Consider the following 24,459-nt stretch of genomic DNA (forward strand, 5'->3'; position numbering starts at 1 on the left):
AGTCCATACATGCCAGGAACCTGGTTAATGCAATCTGGCAGGTCAGTGACTTTTACTTGGTTTTACACACACTTCAAATGGACTATTGCACACCAGTAACATAAAACCCAAAGCATAAAATAAACTTGTGACCTTTTTATGTTATAGTCCTATCTTGATTTTGTATCCCCTGATGACATCCAGAATAAGGACTTAAGTAACATAGAGGCATGTGTTACTCATTTGGTTTGTTTGCTTTCATTGGGGGCATTCCCCAGCTTTAACAATGAACTTACCTAATGACTTTCTTTGGAGCTGAAATGTCTGGCTTTTTCAGAAATTTTCTAAGAATATTGACGCAGTCTTCTCCAATCTCTTCTTCAGAAAGGGACTCCATGAAAAGTGCTTCCTTACCACAAACCCATCCTGAAAACATTAAATGGGATATAGCATTTATTCTAAGAGAGTTAACATGAAAATACAAACTAGATTTTAAGGTAAACAAACATTTTGAGTTTGATTTCTGTATCTGCAAACTGTACCTCAAAGGGACTTGCAAACAATTATTTAACAAAAGTCCCTCAATAGGACTGACACTATTGACTTCAAAGATTTCCAGGATATCAAAATACGACCAATTCTCCCTTGTATCTGCTTAGCTTTGAAACTGATTCTTCCACAAATTCAACTTGGCTGCATTGACAGACATACTGTTTGTTAGCTTGTCACCATTTTCATCCAAGGCCAATATAGAGCAAGAAGTCTTCTGATGGAAACCCCAAGTTATTGTAAATTTCCAATTTGTAGGAGTAACAAAATAAGATTCAAAACATGGGTGCTACATTCGATATTAGATCGGCACCATTTCTATTTAGTACGAACTTCAACTTAAACATTAAAAGAAGTCTTTTGGTGAAAGCACTATGTCGATACGACCAGTCCTCTAGAAACAGCAGTGACAAGTTTTTCAAGATGACCATTATGGCAGATGTAGATGTTGGCTCTCCACCATTTTCATTCCCAACCAACATCGTAAAATGACTTGTTGCAGTAAAAAATTCCAAGCTGATAAAACAATTCATTCAGACAAAATACTATTAAGATTCTCAGGATGCCCAATGAGGCAGACATACTGGAAAATTACACCATTAAAACCAACTAGAAATAAGTTGTTTCATAAAAACATGTAAAGACTGTCCATTCAGAAGAAGTGATAGTGATATGTTAAGAAGTCTTAAGAACGGTTCTATGCCTGGAACAAATCAAATCTGGCTTAAATTCCTGCACATTGTATTCACAGCATGTGTAACTATTGTTATTTTTTTTTAAAAATGCAGGGTAAGTTGATAAATACGAGGTTGACTAGGTTAGTAGAAGCACATCTGGGGTGGGGGGAGCTTAAAAAAAAGCATAATTCAACTTGAAATGTGGTTTTGGGAAACAATTTAAAACTGCTACTGATTTTCAGTCACTACTTATCAATTTTAACAATTTTCAATTTGTGTGCTCCTCAATCTACTCACAGTTTGAACTCTAGACTATTGTGCATTATCTGTACGATGAAATTCTAAAGAATTTAAATGATAATGTTAAAATATGTGTCATTACATAAAGTATAAAACGCTTTATGAAAGATAAAACTGATCTTGCACAGACAACCAACACTAACAATTTGCAAAAGTCAGATCTGTTTACCCTTTCCCCATCAATAGTCCAAATATATGCAAGATGACCATGTCTAACTCCCCATTCAACCAGAGAAAGCTAGTGTTATGCACTAGGCGAACTAATAATGTACTTGGACACTATACTGCAGAACAGTGGTCCATCAACTTCGAAGTACAATTGTGCAATTCCTTACAGTTATAGAGGGAGCCATAAATGGAAACACTACTGATATGTTAATATAGGAGACAGTTCCATCTAATCTGATCAAGTAATGACCTTAGTTTAAAACTTGATACACTGAACATCTTCATTTCTCTCACAAAAATTGAAACTCTATGTTAAACTGGTTTTGGAAAGTCAGGTTATGTTCAGTGATCTTTTTAATTATTTTTTTGCTATAGTGGCCATACTTGATTGCCGATTGGCACCACTTTACAAAATGCTGAAGCCCTCTACGCCAGGTGGTTTTCTGTAAAATTTAACCAAATTCTTTTCAGTAGGAGTTTTTTCTATTTTCAGTAATGGCAGCTGCATTTGATGATGGATTGGTATCATTTGAAAGCTATTCAAGCCATGATCATTTCTGTCAAGTTTAAGGGCTTCTTAAATATGTGCAATAAAATACTGAGATTTGACAAGTCAATACTGCAGCACTGCTAGTTTTGCATTAATACAGTAAGTCAAGTGTGTCACTGGCCCATAAATAAAACCAACGATCCAAGAACTTACCTACCTGGTTTGGAAAAATGAGTAACGGTCTACCTTTACCTTTCTGTGCCCCCGCCCCCCCCCCCCCCCCCCGGCTCAGGGATGTTGAGAAGGCTCAATACTCTTACCTGCATGCCACAAGAGGTAAATAATGGATGCAGAAACCATTTTTGTCCAGCATTCATGACAGCAACGTTGTAGGTGTCAATCCTTACAAGGCTAGCTGCAGCAGTAGCAACTTTACTACCCCAAATGCCTCAGCACTATTAAAAATGCCAAGCTTAAAGTCTGCAGAGGGGGGAGGGGGTCTGTCACGCCCTGGGAAAGATCTTACTCTTATCCACAGAAGAACATTTCCATCCTCCCATTAGAAAGAAAAGTCTAGGAAGTCCAGAACTCAAAAAAGAAAAATAGACCTGCTCCGTGCATTATAGGTCATTTGTGCAGTAGCCATCCTCTTTTTACAGGAAACAGCCTACTTGTGGGACATAACATAAGTGAGAAGGGACTGTGGAAATAACAACAGGCTAAGCATTACATCATTAAAATTAGTTTTTTTACCATCCCAAAACTAAATTTAAATATCTGTAATACATTAACTGCAGCTACCATGTCACTGAATTTGCCAGTAAGATCAGAGACTTATGACTCAAAACTGGTATTAATACATGTGTATATATATATATATATATATATATATATATATATATATATATATATATATATATATATATATATATATATATATATATATATATATAATCATATATATATACTTGCCCCCTATGGTAGGAATATCCACTAGAACAAGTTGGTTGTTGTTACTTTGTTGTTTTGGGGTTTAAAACCATTTCTCTGCACAAGACAGGCTGTACATGGCAGCCAGTACAACTGGTAGAGAATCCCATAAAAACTCTGGTAAAAACTACTGACCCATGGGAAGCTACTGCCAACCTTTTTCACATACCCACAATGTCCGAGCCCAAGACTTGAACACAGAGGTGAGATGGCTGTGACTTGGTAAAGGTGAGGATTTTAGACCACTGTGGATTCCAAGCCAGGCAAGTTGGTATATGAATAGGATAGCTTTTGTGCATTTATACACCACTGATACACATATCAATACAAGAGATGGAGAATCAACACAAAATGATACTGCAAGCTGGAAGCAAGTAGCTTTAATCTTCAGCAGTCATGGATAATTATTAGTCATTTACCTTATTATTCTTTAAATTGCTGGCAAAGGCATTCTTATTTGTTAGTAAAAATGAAATTACTGACAACCAACAATTAACTTTTACAAATCAACAAAAAGTGATGTAGTTTATAATCTGCTCCAACTCAACAATTCCACGCTAATTATCTTTTCCCAACAGCATGTACAGCATAAAAGAGACATTCCAACTGTGCCATATGTATAATAAAGTACTTATCATTTAACACCACTTTCTTTGTTGACTTAATAGAATTTAAAAGCTACACTAATGATGTGTCTTTCATGAAAATATATTACACTGAATTCTCACTGGTGGTTACTGTTTGCTTGGGTCCTAGGTAAACAATAAGCATCAATCATAATCTAATGTAGCATGTTGTGCTAAAGTGGTCATTAACTGATCTGTAAATCATGCAGAGATATTTAATCAGCGACAATGTTTTGAAGGATAAATAAAACTGAGGTGGTGGGGAAATCTTTATAAAACAGTTGTGGGTGTCATCAAGTTTTCCTTTTTCACTAACAAAAATGTGGCATTTTTATTTATTTTTCATCTGCAGGAAGTACAATGTGATTGTCTTTGTTGGTACTCATCCCCACTCGAACACCCAGATTTGAAAATAATATCACAACGTCTTCCAAGTTTAAGCAAGGCATGAATTTGGTATTAAGATCAATGCAATGCGGTACAAAGTAAGGCATGCATCAAATGGAGCATAGAAATCACTGACAAGTCTGTTTCAAAATATTTCTGTTATCTTGTCATGATGAAAAGGGCAACACTACAAAAAAAACTCATCCTAACTGACAGACCTTCTAAAGATTAAAAACCATAACATTCGTATGTGTATCAGTAATGCATCGTAGGCTGTGTACCGTATATGCGGCACAGTTGTATCATTTTACCTATACATTATACACAGGACTGAGTGTGTAAATACCCATACTGACAAATTCAACTGAGGTTAAAGGGAAGAAACAGCATGACTACTGCAAATGGACCTATGACATATGGAACAGACTAGTTAAGTGTTCTTTCAATTTCTGGACATTTGAGCACTTTCCATGTAATGGGAGGCTGGACTTTCTTTTATGGATTAAGGTAATTAATTCAAGAGTAATATACAGTGTATTAATTTTGTTAAATTTTACCTTCCCAACATAAACTTAAACTTGTCACAGGCTGATAAAGAAGATATTTTTGAATCCCTCTGTAAACATGCATGGACAGGTAGATCATCAAGAATTACAATACATCTCCAACAATGTGAATATAAATACAAACCATAATATCGAAAACCTACCAATAAGCAGATTTTCATGTAAAACTTCAAAGGAGTATATCTTGCGGAACCAGGAGCTTCTGAGGTTGGGGGCTTCTGACTTATCACCATACTGCTCATCATCCCAGAGTAGTTCAATACGGAACACATCTGATTCTACAATGGGTTCACCAAAATAAAGCATTACTTTGTCAACTATTCCAAACCCCATTCTGTCTATGGCTACAATTTTGCCATCAGGAAGTTGAGGATCAAACATGCGATCACATGCTGCCTTAAGCACTCCAAGGGATACGGTGACTATCACATAATTTGCATAGAACTTCTCCCCATTCTCACACTCCACACACACTTCAGAATTTGGTGTGTCCCAGTGGATGCAACGAACTGGTGAGTTAAGGAGGATATTTTCTTCAGGGATTTTGCTCTTTAAAATATTAAGGACACTCTGAAATCCTGGAGGTATAGTATAGTGAATTCCTGGTAGTTCTTCGTATCCACCAAATTCACTTAGAGACACATCGCTTAGAGTATCACATCCTGATATACAACATTCCTGACGTAGATGTTGGCTGAATACTAATTCTCGCATTCTCCGGTCTTCCTCGGAGTATGGGTCCAATTTCTCAGAGATTTCTCGTTCTAGATAGGCACCAACACTGTCATTTTCTTCCGGAGTTGGCATTCCCATCTGGAAAAACTCCTCACACTGCTGGATCAGTAATCCATACATAAAATCTACATCCTTTACTAACTTGGAGCTCACCTCCTCCCCATCTTCAGTTACAAAAACATTTCGATGACGAAGACCCTTGTCTTTGTAGCGAAGCTGTAGCAAACCATTTTCATCTGCAATCTGAAAAATGGGGTTTCTTTCAATTCCATGAATCCAATTGGCTCCCATCTCTACCTTATGACCTTCATCATCTAAAAGAAATAACAAAAGTTAATGAATAAACAAATTTACATGCACTATGCTGGAGAGAAATTTATGCTACAAATACAACTCTCAGTTTCAATTCACAAGAACCCTATAACAAACAATGATATTTACATGTAATTGAAAATATTTTTATAACAATTGTTTTCTTTATAGAAAGAATGGCTATATAATCATGATCACAATTGTGTGCAAGTTTGTTTAAAACTCTTCTATGTTTAAACTTCAAGTTAATACAATGAATAAGGGAAGTTAGCATATCCACATTCAGAAAAGGATAAGACAAGGCACTGGAATAAAGATGGAGAAACCGCAGCACATTTCAAATAATAATAGTGCTCCTGAATATTTACAATCACTATTCCAGTATAGGCTACCTGGTAATACTCCCGCATCTGTGATCCACGTCTACCAAAAAGTTTAAAATTCCCAAACCCAATAAGGAATTATTCCAAGAAAAAGCTTTCAATACTCTGGAACTTTGTTCTGGAATAGTATTCCAGTTGAGATAAGAAATGCCCCCTCTATTTCCTTCTTCCAATTCCAATATATCTAGTGGCTCAATGTAGATACTTCAGATAATTGTGTAACCCTCTTTAAATAAAGTCATTATTATTATTATTAAATTCTAAAGTGTAATTTTGAAGCACAATAATTAACTTTGCATAAATGTATAAAGCATGATGATCCAAGGCCGATCAAATTTTTAATTAAAAAAAACCCACTAGTTACAGGACAAGTGCTTTCAGAACATCCACTTTTCCCACCCACATTTTCACATCTCAAAATTTAAATCTTGCAAGGATTTCTTTATTTCTAAATGGTTTTAAAGTTTGCCACAGGACTAAAAGAAATTGACAAACCACTGATCTAAGGTTACCTGGCTTTACAAGTTTTTGCTACTAATTATGGTGTGAACTTCTGAACCAAGGTCATATGCATTTTCCTTTTTATGTGCAACAAGGCCAGAAACAGCACATTTTGAGACTTAATTACCATGATCTGTACGCAAGTTGATAGTAATGTTCCTACCAGCAGTTTAACGCAAGACCAATGCAGCTACCTCTCAACCAAAGGCCTCTGACAAACACTAAAACATATTTCTTTACCACTTAACTCTTGTATGGTGCGGAAAGTTCTTATGGTGATACATGTTTGAAAATATGCTTCTCACAGCAAAGCTCTTGACCAGCAGTTTATTGACTTTAATGGTCCAGGCAGCACAAAATCCTCGATTTGTTTACATCATGTGGTGCTTTCAGTCCTGAATATTATTATGCATGTAAGCAACCCAACCAGAAGTCTTAATTGACCCAACATTAAATTAATGGAACAGCCAGTTAACTGCCAAATGTAACATGGTAATTTGAAGGGCTAGAAACAGCATAATTATGTTATTCATATTAATAGATATAAGAGATGTCAAAGTTCAGTGTAGATGAAGAAATGGGCTGAAATATGCTGTACATATCAACAAACTGCCCCTTGAACATCTGTTGTCTAAACAAATTTATATGTTGTACAATGTTTTGTGGACAAATCTGTCTGCAATAACTGCAATGTTTTATGAATAGGTGAGATAAACAGGGCCCCCCCCCCCCCCCGCATATAAATTAGTTTCATTGGCTATGGTTTCAAACATGGTGCTTTCTAAGAAGTAGTCCACAGGTTGTAATGGCTGTACTGTAGAACAATTTAGATCACCCAGTAATCTAGGACCAGTGGGATGATTACACATGGGAACTTAGCAATAATCTGTGTGCATCCTCGCATTCAGTTTACCTAGATAAATCCTTAGCATTAAATTTTGTTTATGATTTCACACTTGTTTTCTGTTCAAGTCTAGATCTCCATCAGAGACAAAGGTTATCCATAAGTAAGGAAGAGAGGTATCACAACTCATTAGTCTCAGTTAATGCTCTATACTCCAAATAACAAAATATACTAAGACAGAAATGGACTGATGTTCTAATGGGAGAAAAGAATTTACAGCAATTCAAGATCAAGACAATTTCTTCCTTTCAAGTGTCACGTGTCAAAACTGTCTTGGATATTCTTCAATGATAAGATTTTCAAATTAGCTGCTGTGTTGCACATAATGGATATCAGCAGCATTTTCATTTAGCACAAAGCAGATATCATTAAAAATCTCTTGGTCAAATCCCATGTCATTATGATCATCCATTCTGGGTGAGGGTATTTTCGTTTTGTGTTATCACGAATAGATTTTAAAGATAGCCATTGAGGTAGCCATAATGGATGCTCAAAATTGCTGCCTTTCATGGTGAAAACCCCAGGTCATAACAAATCTTTCTGGAGTAGTGACAACAAGTTTTTAAAAAGACATTGTATCAGCCCCATTGGATGTACATCTGGTACCATTTTGACTAAGTACCCAACTAGGTGTCAATTAGAGATAACATATTTATAAGATGGTGGCCATTTTGCACACAGATCATGGCTATTTGTATTTTGGACAAACCCGACATCATAAAAAGTCTTTCAATGAAAACATGCTGATACAGCCATCCATTATGAAAAGAGCAGAGACAAGATTTTCAAAACTGATGCAAGGGCAGACATCCTGTACCTCCTATTGTCAACATTTTTCATTTAGGATCAATGGAACTGAAAGTTGTCTTTCAGTGAAAACCCCCATGTTAAACAGACCGTCCATTCAGGAGCAACAAGATCTGAAAATATCAGTCTCTCTCAGCAACTTGGGACAACATGTTTTTCAAGAATGCTTCTTTTTTTTCCATTGCCATCTGTTTCCATTACATGAAGATTCAGTGGATGAATTTATATTTTTGACCAATCAGAAAACTTTACGAGAGTTGTGTCCTAACTAATATATGGAACGAATACTTTACAAGGACAAGGGTCATTGCGGAGTGGGACCAGACATACAGATTTTATATATAAAAAACACTGGAGATGATATAAAAAACAGACTATATAAAAAGTCAGCAAAAAAGCAGAATTTTGCTTTAACATTATATTTGGATTATCTTGCGAGTTTAGCTTGTATACAACTAGAAATATCGAACAATGTAGGCACTTTTAACGGGTTTTCAGAATGAAATTTGTATACAAAATGGTGGAGTTCGAAGAAAGTGAGTGAAGTGTTAGATTTTGAATTATCAGAGGATTTTACCAATTTCAACCTAGTAAAGTTGGATGAAAATGAGAGAAGGTGTCTGGAGAGGCAATGGAGTGCGCTTGTGGGTGAATGATGACGATGAAGAGGACTTTGAAGGTTTTGAACAAGAGGAAGTGTACGCTCCACGTAATTTTGTTTGGACAAAGTTGGAAAACCAAATAGATTTGTTTCAGTTTTCTGAGAGAGTTGGACCCACCCGAGTGTTAGATGGCTCCAGGACAGCTTTGGAATATTTTCATATATTCTATTCAAATGAAGTTTTTGGAAACATTGTCTAACGAATCTGAATGTGACGATCAAACGTGCCAGAGGCGATACATTTGTATGGACCGATCTCACCTTGGATGAAATCAAGGCATTTTATGGAATTATAATATATACCCGAAAGAAAGACTTGTGTTGCTACTGGAATTATTCATGAGTACATCTAGGGTCAATTGAACACGTTTTGGGAACTTTCAAAGTTTTCTAAGAAGTAAATAGATAATTACTTGTATTTTACCTGTTGTGTTACCTGTTTGCACCTGTATTAACAGTTGTAATAGATATGCACATTTTAGTCAATTAGTCATAAAATTTGATTTTTAACCTTGAATTTGACACCTAATCCAGCCAGATATCTTTAAAATTGGCAAAGTTAAGTTATTTCAAAATCCACAAGTCATTTTGCTTTACAACTCCAAAGTTACTTAGTGTTGAGGACTCTATGCCCCCAAAGTTACTTAGTGATGAAAGGGTTAAAATGGAGAAAAATCATGTCTGAATCCACCAAGAAGTTTTTGAGGAAAAGTAATAAGCAATATCTGCAAACTTTTCCATGTCCTACTTTAAACCAGTACTCATCAGGCCTAACATTTAACAAAACTCATTGCAGCCAAAGGACTAGCAGATACAACAATTTATTAATCTTGCACAATCCTCTATCAATAGCTGGCGACAGCTGCAATCTTAATTGCAATTATACTACCGAAATTATGACAACTACTAGCCCAACACAAAATTTACTGGATAGTGGGTAACACTAATAAGCTATTAAACAGTACAGATAAATATGTTATGAGAGATCGCCCCTTCTGCCAACAACAACAAAAACGGTCTCTCAAAATATGTGGTCTCTCATAACAGGTTTCTGCAAATAGACCCGTTTTCAAGTTGTTTCAGAACAATTTAAGGAAAAATATCCACAACCGTTGTACATATTACATTCTGTATTAACAGTTACTGCTAAAATTTATGCATTTCAATGGGAAGGTATGCAATGGAGTCCAGAATGGCTGAAATTGCTTAAAAGGATCAAAATATATTCAGCAAAATGAAGTCATAAACACTATCTTTGATATTAGCATATTTTTTTATTGATTTCATTACAGAAATATAACAATCCAATTTCAGCATAAGTGAGTAGCTTCCATCGCTTTCCAGCCAACTAAAATGTAGGTCAATAGAAAATGAAAATGCATCCATTTGCTAGTGTCAAATTTTGATTACGTCAGGATCAAGCCAGCAAGTATATCAATTAAGGGTAAAAGTGTCGATATGGGCTGCAAAATGCTCAGTTGCTGAAAACTTTGACCTCTCGTTTTATTATCAATTGATTCAGGAACATACTAATTGATGCCATCATTTAGGCAGTAAAATGCTGCACTAACAACATAAATATCAAGTGAGGCATCTTATGTTTGAGGACAGATGCTACACAATGCTTTTTATTTCTTTATTTCCTGACCGAAACATAAATATGCACTGTTAAAGAGCTATTAAAATGTGACCCCCCCCTCTTCTAGTTAAATACCAGTATTGATTTTTTGCTACATACAGATAGAGATACAATAATAGGAGGGTACATCCCTTGTGCTGTAGGACTGGTAGCCTGCGTGTTGAGTTTCCTCTGACCATTGCCACCCCATTTTTAATATTTGGACATACCTACATGAAATCAATGGCAACATGATTAATTTTCTCAGAAATTGCAATCATAGCATTCATTCCGTCTTTAATCTGCTTATAGACGAGACGAAAGCATATCGTTACTGAAATTTAACCTGGATCTAGCCATTTGCATTACTAGTCACGTAAGTAAACAACTCTTGCAACCTACATGACAATGACATCAGGTCGTACAGTCATGTGATATCAACCATAAACAATTTCTAAGTCACACAATTTTTACAGAAAAATGAAAAAACAAACTTCTCAAAATATTTATTGTAAAAATGACAAAATTCTGTAAATGGTGCAGCAATTTGAAGAAAACCAGATTTAATACGCAGAGAGCACATGTTAATGTGGAAGTCACGTGACACCAACAAAAACATCGCTGACATGTGCTCGATACTTCAGGGCTCCAAATTAGCTGTAGTCCGCTAGCCCGAGGCTAGCAGATTTCCTGTTGGACTAGTAACTTTCATAATGTTAATAGTCCGATGGGCTAGTAAGTTTTGTTTATCAATAGTCAGCGTTTGTTTATGCCATTCCCTAATAAAGACTTGACTTAGCAGATGTTCTGTAGAATCAAAGCAGTGGTCATTGTAAAATATTAGCATGAGAAGATGTAGTCAATTTCTGCCTCAAAAAGGTGCGTTTCTATAACAAGAATCCATCCGATTTTGTGCATTTCACTTAACAGTGCAAATTATGGTCCCATAAGGAACAGAAGTTTGGTAATTGATCCTAATTAATCTGATAACGAATTAAATGAAAAAATGACGTGATTTCACACTTTATGCCATGGACCAGAGTAACAAACTACAAAACAGTATACCACACAAAAGAACATGGCAAAAACTATTCAAAGAAATTAGTTCGCATTTTTTTGTGTTGCTCGCTACCCAAACGCTCCAACAGTCAAACAGGAAACTACATATTTTAAATTTCCATAGAAATAATTATAAGAATTAGATCAATTTATTGTGATTACGTTATTTACACATCCTTTCCATTCAACTACTTTTTCTATGATGATAAGAATAGTTTTTATATATTTCCCTTACAAGAATGAACAAATAATTGAATACACATGGATATATCCAAGCAGAATGTCGTACATTTGTTGGGAATTAAAATCTCTGAGCATGGGCATCTAAGATTTGAAAATTTTCTGCCTTATTAATAATTTCATCAAGACCAATATTGAGGTTTGATTAATTAGGAACAATTACCAAACTTACGACTTATGATACCATTAATTGGAGCTGTTAAATACAACGCGCCGAGTGTCAGATGGCTTCGTTTGATGGGAACACACCTTTTCCAAGCTGAAACTAACACTATGTTCTGATGCCAATATTTTATAACAGTGTATACAATAGCCACTGCTTTGATCATGCAGAACATCCGCTGAAGTAAGTCTTTGTTAGGGAGAGGCCATTTAATTGTGGCAGGGGGCAAAAACACGTGTTTTGAAGTGTTTCTTGCTCTGACTTGATCATATATATAGGACACTGTACCATTCCTTTTCTTGCTTTAAATAATTTGAGTCAGCTATACTATAACATCTCATACTTCAAAACAAGGCACAATTCCCTCCTTACACGACATCCAAAATGTGGCATTTGTTAGAAGGTGTTCAGCCACCGGAAAAAATGCAAAAGTTGAACAAGAATGATGAGGAATAATTCTTATGATAGGGAAATGCGTAATGGAAAATTTCAGAATAAATGAACAAAAGACAGGGAATGGCTGAATTATGACGAGGAGAGGAACGTTATGTGGTGTAACTGGTGTACGCAATTCGCAAAAACAATCACACAGAAAACATCCAGTTTTGTTGCAGGTTGTTCGAACTTTTTGAATCGGTAAACGTACATGAAAGCTGTGTGACATTGTTTTGTGAACAGAACTAGTAAAGATTTGGCAGGACTAGTAAATTTCTCAATATAGTAGTCTTCCTGGCTACAAAGAAATTTGTGTTAAATTCGAGCCCTGTACTTATTGAAAATGTTTTTCTCCACCCTGCTGCGATACCAACAGGTTGCAGAATAAATATGTTGAGAATTAAGTGTGCATTACATTTATTTACAAACATTCAGTGACTTCTATATATGACCAAATTCTATGTAAAACAACTTTGGAAACTTGTTTGTCGATATCCTGTGACTATATGATCTCTGATGTCACTGAAATGTTGGTTGTTAGATTTGTATAGTCATGTGACTCCAAATGCAAATGGCTAGATCACGGTCAAATTCCAGCAACGATGTACTTTCGTCTTGTCTGTGAGCGAATTAAAGATACGACGAATGCAATGTACACGATTTTTTATTAAATAAAACATTCCTGTCTATTTCATGCAGGTATATCTCTATTTTTCAATAGGGAATGGACTCTGTCCCTATCCTCCAACATAGATATCTAAATATCAAAACTGCGGTGACAACTGTCAGAGGAAACTACCAGTGTGTATGCAAGTGCTGAAAACTGATGATGAGTTATTGGGGTTTTAACATTTACGAAAAAGGAAACTTATTTGTAACAGAATCCAAATAACACCTTTCTTTTAACTCAATAAGAGATGCTGGTATGTGCATTATAGTCAAATATCTTGACAAAACCAAACAGCGGAGGTCGCCTATTAGAGAACTCATCTTATGTGTCAGCAGAAATTGCCCAAATGGTGGTTGCAGAAGTTGCCCCAATGTTTCTGGAGAAGTTGCCCTGAAGATGACATACTAATCTGGATGTTTCCCCATGGTGGTAAGTTTTATCATATCGCCTCTTGAATTGTTATATTATCCAATTGAGATCATAGTTAAAGCTGAATATACTCCTACCATTTTTGCTATAGCAAGTATTTATTTAGGCCTGTAATATGTTGTACCATTACTACCTGGCATCCAGAATTGCAGTCTGAGGCTGTTGATGCTGTGTATTATTTTTACGACTCATGATATGTTGGTCTATTTTGCTTATGTCTTTGAAAAGATGTTTATGTACCAGGCTTCCATCAGCATTATAAACAAAGAAGTAGTTCAGGTTTATAGTATTTTTTTTAGAAAATCAACGTAACAATACTACTAAATGTCAAGAGATACTAAATAATAGGTGATTTTGAAAAAAATAGGAAAAGTTCAACATTTTATTTAAACAGAATGAACAACCTGGAATTTCTTGACAATCTCACTCAGAAGACGTTGAAAAGTTCAATAGCAGACTGATAAAGTTGGTGTAGGGCAACTACTTGTAAAATTAGAAATCTGGATTAAGATCAAGTATTGTTCTCAGATAAACACTACTATTAAATGGATTTGTCTGGGTTACAAGTTCAAGAAGGTCGTGGGCTGGGTCTTCATGCTGACAGTGAGAACTCAAATATACATAAACAGTCTAGAAATAAGGGATATATTTTGAAGAGCCTATGAATATTACTTACCTAAATCACAGGAGTATGGCGTTTTATCAGTAATCTCTAACATAAAATCAACTTATCATTATTATAAATTAACACAAAGAGTGCAAGCGTGACCCCAAACCCTCCACTCAATTTGACTTTTCTCACTTCAGAAGACTAAAAAGCTACACATGTCCATTTCGTAATGTACCAACGCATAATACTGATGACTACTGCACAAATCCAATCTGACAAATGCACCTTTATTTTCACCATTACAGTCACAAAGCCTCGGCTAGCGTGCGTAAGTGGGAAAGCCTGCCAGTAGCTTCTCGTGGGTCGGTGGTTCTTCCCTGGGTTTTCCAGGGTTCTTCCTCCACCACTTATACTGGCTGCCATGTATAGCCTATCTTGTGCTGAAAAATGGCGTTAAACCCTAGAACAACAACAACAGTCACAAAGCCTTTCTAGCAGACTCCATCAGACACAAGTAGCCCATTCAGAAGCGATAAAAGACGCAAGATGCAGGATAAGTCTAATCAAGCGGAGGGTTGGGATCATGCTTGCACTCCTTGTGTTAACTTATAGAACTGACATGGGGAATTCATGTTGTCAGAGATTTTGTTGTACTTTATTGATAAAATGTCGAACTCGTGTGCATAAATTAAAGGACAATCGTTCTTAATACAAACTGGATTCTCAACCAAAAACTAGTGATCCAATGTTTACAGAAATGTGATCAGTGCATATGGTTTTTAACTGTCCTTATCACAATTTAATTGTCCCAGCACGGTGCACAGGGGCTCACAGTTGCTTATGTTTTACCTGTCATACATATACTATACAATAACTACAAGGAAGGACATTTCTCTCCTTTCTTGCGCGACCTTTTTAAGAATAAATGCTGATATTTCAAGCTACATTTTGCATAGCGTAATAAATCTGGTGCATCTGTTTAGCTCAGACATATGACTTTGTATGCATATCCAAAGTTTGGCTTAATATCATACCTTTCAGGAATGCCAGACCATTTTCTCACGATACTGCTCGACATGGCCAAGCAACGATACGAGCCCGTGTTTTTTACTTGCATATTATTAAGCGGACGCTTTCAGGGCCATGTGGCTCGGTAGCATGGATTCATTAAAGGTATGATATTAAGTCAAACTTTGGATAGGGATAAACAGTCGAATGCCTATGCTAAATATGGGTACCAAATTTATTAAACTCGGAAAATCTTGGCTTGAAATATCAGCGTTTATTCTTAACTTGATCGCGCGAGAAAGAGAAGTGTCGTCCTTTGTATTTATAATATATAGTACATGACAGGTAAATTGTAAGCAATGGTACGAGCATCTGTGGCACTATGTACCTGTTCTTCGAAACCGACTTTTAAAAAATACAAAAGTTAATACATTTCACAAAATGTGCGACTCTTATAATAAAGTTGTATAACTTCCGCCCTTGTCTGACCTTTGCCGTTTTTAAAATGGGTACATACAAAAATTAAAACTCATTATTAAAGAATGATTCCTTTGTTTAAGCACGGGATATAAAAGATACTAGCAGCCCATTAGGCCTACAATCGACAAGAAGCCTGTTTTATTTACTCACTTTCTCAATACAAACATGATGGGGGATATAACAAAGCATACGGTCATGCGTGATAAGCATGACTCAAAATATCGAAACGTGAAAGAACATACCAAACTCTATTGTCCAAATTCTTCCGCCGACTCTGTCTGAAGCCTCGAGAATCTTAAAATCAGTGAACCCTTTCCTGGTCATATATTCACCAGCAGCTATACCAGCTATCCCGGCTCCTATAATCAAAACGTTCGTTCGATGAGATGGTGAATCGTCTGAAGCCATTTTTTTCTCCATGTTAATCTCCAGATGACCTTAAAATGACTCTACAAAATCAAAGTTAACTGGAAACTACAAATTGAAAATGTCTATTTAAAGGAACTGTTAAAAAATGGTTGTTCTTATGCAGCTCAAAACACAAATACTGGAGTTATAAAGACCACAAACTTTCCTCTTACTCCTTCCTTTCATGACATGCGTAGCACTTTGAATGAATGTCGCAGCACGGTTGCCTAACAAATATAGCTTAGCCATGTGACGTCAGCAGAAGGCGGGCCTATAGAGGGGGTCGAAGGCAAAAGTTCATTAAGTCATCGTCGTCATTGCTTCTTCCGCTATCACGTCTCCACGGTTTAGCAGCGTAACAAACTTGATTTTTGGTAAGTAAATTACACAACCTAAATTTTATAATTGATATTATTCCGATGCATTTTCTTTTGGACATAATAAAACCATTTGTATTGCCACTAGGAAGAAAATAAAGTTTGAGTGGGTACATTTACGTCATCAGTATCGTCTGCTCCTGAGCGATACTCATTTGCTGATCACTCAGTGCAACTGAAACTAGTTTATAACAAACTGATTCATAGTAAACATATGTCGTAGCTTTACTAAGGCGGAACACTAATAATAATCCAAAATGAGAAGTCAATAAAAGTCCTCATGTGCTTATCAGCTACACATTATCATATTGCCAAGTTAATAATAATAATAATAATAATAATAATAATAATAATAATAATAATATTAAGGAGAAGAATAAGAAACGTTGTTTAAGCATCATTTATTTGATTTGTGTTTAGTTTTGTGTAATGCCCCCTATAAGTCATAGTCGACCAGCATATACATACGTTGTTTGTGACGCTTTTTCAGGATTTGAATGAGAAACCACATTTTGTTCATGCTATAAAGACTTGCCTTAATGCAATAGACTACATAATAATAATAATAATAATAATATTATAAAATAATTCTTTGATTCGTTGTAATATGAACATTTTAGAACGAGTACTATTTTTTCTGTAAATAAAGAAAAATAATATTGTAAGATTACCATGGACTTACAGAAAAGAACCCATACAGTATAATACAAACGGGGTGGGGGGATCAACAGAAAGCAATCGTCACTACCGAAATAAGCAGTTTTCATTTTGACAGGTTGTTTGTGTTTTCATGCTTGACTTTTATTATTATTATATAGCGGAAATATTTATTTTCTTTCTATGAAAAGAAATTTGTATTAAAGGAAATCATGGATTTCTATAATTAATATATAATATTATAAGCAGGTTTCAAGTTATAAAATTGTATTCATCATTATCAGCTCGGTTTCTTTTGTTGGAAATATGTGTGTCTGTGTGTGTGTGTGTGTGTGTGTGTGTTCGTTGTCAGTTTATTACACTAATCTTAATCAATCCCTGACACATGTGATCCCTTGATGGATCCAGTGCACTTGAAAGGATTGTTATTCGCCATATGATTTGTTTTCTTTATATATATATATATATATATATATATATATATATATATATATATATATATATATATATATATATATATATATATCAGCATTTAGCACGGCACTTGATGGTTATTTTATGAAAACAACATCGTCGAGGACAGAATAGTTTTTACTTATGTTAAATGTATTTATTTCCTTATGTTGCTCTTCATCTATTATTGTTTTCACGACTGATTTTTTGGGGACAGTCCTGAGGTTTTGTGAGAAGAAAAGCCGCGAGGGTATAGCATTCCGTCATATACTGCATACATTTATCATTTAAGCAGAACCAAATGACTTCTATTGCCCAGCTTTGTTTTATAAATAATAAATAAGTGGTAAATATTTAGCGGGGAGGATAAGCGGCGTAATTGAAATGAACAAGGTAGATATTTTGCTAGAACTGTATTACAAATTTTGGATGTAAAGCAAAGTGTGTCATATAATCGTATATATCTATAAATATTTTTTTTTAAACACAAAGACGATAAATAAACACTTTTAATGTTTTAATGGCGAAAAATGCCCGAGGTAACAGAAAGAGAAGGCTTCCGTGGGATAAGGTAAGTACGCCGTACCCACAAAATTTAAAGCTATTCAACAAATTTGTAATATATAATTTGCAGACGTATTGGAGAACACTTAGTGTTTCATTTGCAGTTAACGTTCGTTAACACTTAATACACTGAACGCCGCTTAAATCTAATTTTCTCCGTGGTCTGGTCATGCTATCGTTCAGTACGGTTTATCTGTTTAAAATAAACGATGGTTCGTTTTAAAATTCTTGAAAAGTGTCCTTTTTAACCACAGAAATCAAAAGGTTTATTTTGCATTATAATAGAAATGATACCGCTATCTCTCAAATCCAAGCAAGACATGAAAATGTTGCTAACAGCTGTCTCGCTTGGCGCTCGGCATTAGGAGGTTAGTATTATGACTGGTCGGTCTGTTGTCAGGATAATGTGACTGGGTGGGACATCATGCTAAATGTCTACGGCATAATGCCCCAGTGCTATACATGACTTCAAATGCCACACTGCATACATCGTAGCGATATGACTGAAAAGTTGTTAAAGCTACGTTAAAAGTCAAAATCACTCTAACACACACACACACACACACACACATATCCAAGGATTATAAGCTAATACTTTTTATATCTGGATGTTCTTTCTCCAATTGTGATAATTTGTTGCATTGTAAGTAAAATATATGATAGAGTTGTACATGTTTAGCCTATCCACTTTAATGATGTGTATGAGAGAGAGAGAGAGAGAGAATTTCTGAAGTCGCGTTGTAACTTTGGCTCCTGTAGCATCAAACAGTTCAAAATAATAGACTAGTCGCATGTAAATATGTTGCGCGAGGTTATTTCAAGCAGAAATATGTAAACGTACAGAGAGAGAGAGAGAGAGAGAGAGAAATAGAGAGAGAGAGGGTACGTGGTATTGAATATATGACCATTTTATACTGCTGGAGTTGTTCTGCGCCAGGGAATAATTTTCCAATGTGACTGAGGGAAGTTACCATGATGTGGTGTTTTACAGCACATCAACACTTAAAAGTTTGATCGTAGTGAAAACGTAAAATGTCTTGTTTACGAACGAATAATAGACATACAAAGAGATGATGGACTGGCGAGTTAATTGAAAACTTTAGATTTTCTTATCCAGTAAATGGTTTGATATCTAGAAGATATCTAAAACAAATGCGGATTTTATTTAACGATATTGAAATCTAAAATGTCGTGTATATATCACGAGAATATTGTTTATTTGTTAATGGAGAAACAAATAGCCTGGGTTACAGTCCGGTAAACTTTCTTCAATTTTTTTATGTTTTATATCGCCACAATCTCAGCAGGGTGTCGGGGAATAAAAATACAAGAACATATGCACAAATTAAACATATAATGATAACGGCAGCATGGTTATGAAAAATGTTGAACAGCAAAACAGCGATTGTTCGATTGAATAGGCAGTTTATTTTTTCTGATCAAATGTAGTAAGATGTATTTTTTATTTTACTATGACACACTCCGTTTTTTTATACGGCAAATATTTCTTCTGCTGCAGTCTTCATTTATCTGCATCATAGTTCGTATTCGCTCCATTACTTATCTTTCTATCAGTAACTAATACAAGAGGCTTTATGCAAAGTTGTGTCCCAATTAAAGCATGCAGCGCCTGAGACATCAAAATGAGAGGTTTATTAATATGTCTAATATGGACAAGCCTTTTGTAGCAATACAATCTACCTCTGTCGTTTGGCTAAGCATGGTTAGGAGAAACTGCATGATTGCAAAGTGTGCATCGTTTCAAGCCAAGAGAGAAAATCCGCTACACTCGCCAGTGTCTACCCATACTGAAATTTCCTCGTTGTTCTTTTTCTTTTTCCATGGGTACGCATAAGCAAGAATACGCCATTAACAACACAATATATCAATCTACTAATTATCAATTAAGTATGACTGGTCAAGCCGCTTTATGCATGTTCATGTGAAATGAGGCTGCCAATGGTGAGGATGGAGCGTAGCGGATAATCTCCATTGGCTTGCGACGATGCAGTGTGTGTGTTTTCTTTATATTTTAGGTGCAGCGACGCGAGGAAAACGACGGAGAAAATATTTGACATTTCAAAAGTGAACTTTCTTTTGTTGGCACTATCAAATGTGCAGTATCAGGAATATGCATGTTGCCATTTCAAAAGCTATAACATTAGCATTGACAGAACAAAGAAACAATCTCTTTATAAAAAGCGGGGTGGGGTGGAATAAATTTAATCGCATTCGTGTTTATCCTTTTTGCATACATATACTTGTATGACTTTTACATCGCACAGTCAGCATCTTCCTGTTGGGCTTGTTGCAAATGCACATAAATTCACCTGACAAATGTTCCGTTCTCAGAAGTTCTTAATAACTGAAGAGCGGAACATTTATGTCTCAATTCACGCTAATTACGCAAACTTTGATTATGGAACAACTTTCCATAAAACTTGTAGTCACGTATCCATTACTGAAAGAAAATCAAATGGTGGAGTGAATCCAGTCTATCATGTAGATACATACTGTTTTATAGATACGTTTATCCTTATAGCAATATTTCCGTAGACACAAAACAGGCTATTTAATAGAATAACAGAAATTCTGATTTACTACATTTCTTTGGCAAAGATTCAAATGCATATGGAATTAAACACTTCGTTTTGCTATGCAACATTTTCTGTATATTCGCTCATAAACAATTTTTCCGGTGATATTCATTCTTGCGGCGTTATGTTCTGGTTTCAATATCAAGAAATCCGCATTTTTTGTATAATATCTTTAGCAGTAGAGTAACTTTAGCACGATAAACTCTACGTGTTGACGTGCCATAAAAATCCACACCAATTTGCCTATCTGTTACGTTTGAAAGTATTCCATGTCAAGTAAAACTCAGCAATATACATGGCCCTTTTTGCAAAAATGTCAACAACACTAGCTCATGTACTTTACTGCCCCCCTCCCTCTCTCTCTCTCTCTCTCTCTCTCATCGACATTTCTGAAGTGAATAGGCTAAGAAAAATATGAAAAACCTATCATAGAAAATCACTTCCATGTACAAAATTAATAAAGACTGTTTAAAGAGAAAAGTGTTACGTTATCATACTTGGATTTGAGTGTTAACGGTAGCATTGTTATTCTAAGGTCAATAACATGCTATTTCTGAAGTAAGAACAAATATTTCGTAATTTTAAAATGAACTATCGTTAACTTGCAAGATATAGTGGCGGAGGCCCCGAGTGGCCGAGTGGTCTAAAGCGCACTCTGTTACGGATCACTGCCATCTCACCTCTGTCTGCGTGGGTTCCAGTCTCAGATTCAGCCAGTGTGGGTATGTGAGAAAGCTTGCCAGTAGGTTCTCGTGGGTCGGTGGTTCTTTCTGGGGTTTTCCTGGGTTCTTCCTCCACCATTCATGTATATATCGTGTGCCGAAAAATGGTGTTAAACCCTCTAACAACAACAACAAGATATAGTGGCTATGAATGGTGGTAGTATCAGTCTACAGAGAAAAGGTGCTTTAAATGACGTTCATTTCTCTAAATGCCAACCTGAATGCCCCTCAAATGATACAATGTCATGTGTTCTCCAAAACGGCGGCTAATTATATATTAATAAATTGTGATATATTAATAAGTTGTGATTTAATTGACTGCAATTCAGTGGTTACGGTTCAGTTACATTTTTCAACAGATGCCTGTCTTTATTTTTTCCAGGTTAAAAACTGTTAGGGATATGGATATTATCCACCATTAAAAGTGTTAGCTTATCATCCTTGTGACGTAAAGATGATGTTGCCAACACCCACCCACCCACCCAGCGTTAAGATTTCCATATATTTACATGATGATTAAGTAATGAAGAATTAATGTACGTCAGTCAGTTTTTAAAGGATTTCATAAACTTAATATATTATTACAGCACTAGTATAGTTAAAACAGTTATTGATGTCTACTTTATTACACTTGCAAAGGATCAAGTACCTTTGGGTTAAGTAATTATTATTTCTTTTCTGTCGGGCTGGATATTTTCAACAGAAATATTATATTGGTAGTTCACGAGATTGCCCGGTCACTCACATTGTATCTGCATTTTTACTTGCTGCCACGCAGGTCTGATAGGACCAGTAGCAGTTAAGTGGGGGAGATCGGAGTCGTATCATAATTCTAGAGTGTCTATAGGTTACATAGAAATGTTTTTTGGATGTCGTATCATAATTATATAGGCGCCATATATTTAACATGGAGATGGTACTTGAGGTTAAAAGTGTACATAGTGTTTATGGGGTCATGCATACAAACACATTCATGCACAATGAGACTCTTGTATTAAAATCAAAATCTACCAACTATGCAAAACCAACGTAGGCAAGAGAAAAGCCACAGACGTGCAAGGTTATCGATGAAGGCTCAATCTCAGCATAAGCGCTGGCAAATGGACACGTCGATAAAACAACAGTACATAACTGACAGACGTGATGTCCCTACTTGTAATAATAAACATTAGGTACACCAGTCTGGGTACAATGATAATACATGTACCCTAGTCAAAAACAGTCTCATGTTCTTGGTGATATTTATTCTTAGTATTGTAACACCCCGTGTGTTAAATATCGAAACTTTTCGAGACTTAAAAATGATTTTTTATAAGTGAAAAAAACTCTCTTGTGCCATCCTGTCTTACCGTATCATTGCCAAGGAAAACTTACGTTTGCTTTATGCCGTATGTGTGCTAAAACATGAAATCATGACCAACCTTATTGCCACAAAGATGAAGAACGCGTATTGACAGGAACATGGATGAGTGTCGAATTGTTTTGTGCTCTTAAGAACATACCAAATTTGGCACTTTCAACCACAAAACGATGCAAAAAAGACGACGACTCAAATAAAGCTATTTTCTCAGGCTACGTTTACGTTTTTTCTTAAGCTGAAACAAGAAGTTAGTGTATATCCATCTTTGTGTCAGACTTCAGAAGACAAAGAGACATTCAAAGAACTATACCGGTCCTTCTAATGTATCACTTTGGAACACATAGAAGAAAGGAAAGGAATACGATCGCTTGCCAAAGACTTGTTAAATTGTTTGTGGGGGAAAATTGGCGCAACGTCCGATATTACCCAGGATGGAATATTTGACACATCCAAGGCTTTACTTTCAACTTGTGGACAAGAAAGGAAAATTCATGAAGGTCGTGGGAATCGTCAATGAAAATTGAATCCTGATGAATTAGCTTATTAGACAGCCGATACTCGTTGAAAAATGGAAAATACCTTAGAACGATTTAGATTATTGGTGAGCATTACATATAACAAAGACATGATGACCACATCAGAGCCACTCAAACTTTATCTGTGCACGAAAGACAACATGCATTAAAAGTGTTGAGAATAGCGATGAGACTAGTGATAAAAACAAGTTGAATATCTCCTTATGAAGAATACATTCCTCGAACATTATCCACTCTTGATACTTACCAAGAAGTGTGTATCACTAGTTTGTTTACGCCATTAAATTTACAACTGGAAAGATGTCGTGAGTGCAAATGTTTCGATGCTTGGATACAAGAAGTGGCTCACTATGACACAGATATTGCATATCAATAATCCAAGAAATAAGTTCACTTAGAACACGTGCAAGAAGTGAACATCATGTTAAAGACAATGTCACAAACAGTGGTAGAAAACCAAACCATAGATATAAATTTTAAAAGTCCACGAAAGTATCATCGTAGAAATAGAAATGATTGAGGAAGTACAAGAGAAAAACCTCAAGTGCAAGTGTTAGCGAAATAGTTAGGAACACATTGGCTACATTATCCGTACGACGATGTCACTCAAATACTCATGCGTATTTATTTATCAAATTAATATCTATCACATCCGATTATCTGAGATTTTGTACCAGTTTGTTTCACCATTAGTGCAAAGAAGGAGGTCCTGCCATTTACACACGCACCCATTTGTCCTCTATCTGAAAAAAATAACAAAACTACCAAACATCCTGCACTTCTTTTCATTCAAATAATATCTGGTTAAACGAGGAGGTTATATATTTATGCTGATAAGACCCTTGTTAAAAATGGCCCCTCTTTGTTAAGATCGATTGCTGGACCACGTTTAGGAAGAGTCACAAGTTGCGATGGAGTACGATAAAAAGGACACTCTTTTATATAAAGACATCCCATTGGTACCTTTGAATATTAGAGAAGGATAAAAACTCAGTTTAGTTCCATACAAACGAGAGATGGAACTCAGTAATTGGTACG

At 35.7% G+C, this 24,459-nt stretch overlaps 2 protein-coding genes across 2 annotated transcripts in view; one reads left to right on the forward strand and one right to left on the reverse strand.

Moving 5' to 3' along the window:
* Window positions 1-16,359, reverse strand: part of LOC149794900 (spermine oxidase-like) — a 58,939-nt gene extending 42,580 nt beyond the window's left edge. The window contains exons 1-3 of the mRNA XM_089964537.1: window positions 15,990-16,359; window positions 4,876-5,781; window positions 276-405 (exon numbers count right to left, since the gene is read on the reverse strand). Of these exons, the coding sequence (XP_089820663.1) occupies window positions 276-405; window positions 4,876-5,781; window positions 15,990-16,167 (1,214 nt within the window). The 5' untranslated portion in view covers window positions 16,168-16,359. The remainder of the gene's footprint in view (window positions 1-275; window positions 406-4,875; window positions 5,782-15,989) is intronic.
* Window positions 16,360-16,391: 32 nt separating this feature from the next.
* LOC149794901 (uncharacterized) overlaps window positions 16,392-24,459 on the forward strand; it is a 261,813-nt gene continuing 253,745 nt past the window's right edge. Inside the window, exon 1 of the mRNA XM_089964539.1 lies at window positions 16,392-16,529. The gene's annotated coding sequence lies outside the window, so the exon portion shown is untranslated. The remainder of the gene's footprint in view (window positions 16,530-24,459) is intronic.

The sequence above is a fragment of the Sinohyriopsis cumingii genome, chromosome 7 (assembly GCF_028554795.1).
Source record: "Sinohyriopsis cumingii isolate HCF-2022 chromosome 7, ASM2855479v2, whole genome shotgun sequence".
NCBI lineage: Eukaryota > Metazoa > Mollusca > Bivalvia > Unionida > Unionidae > Sinohyriopsis > Sinohyriopsis cumingii.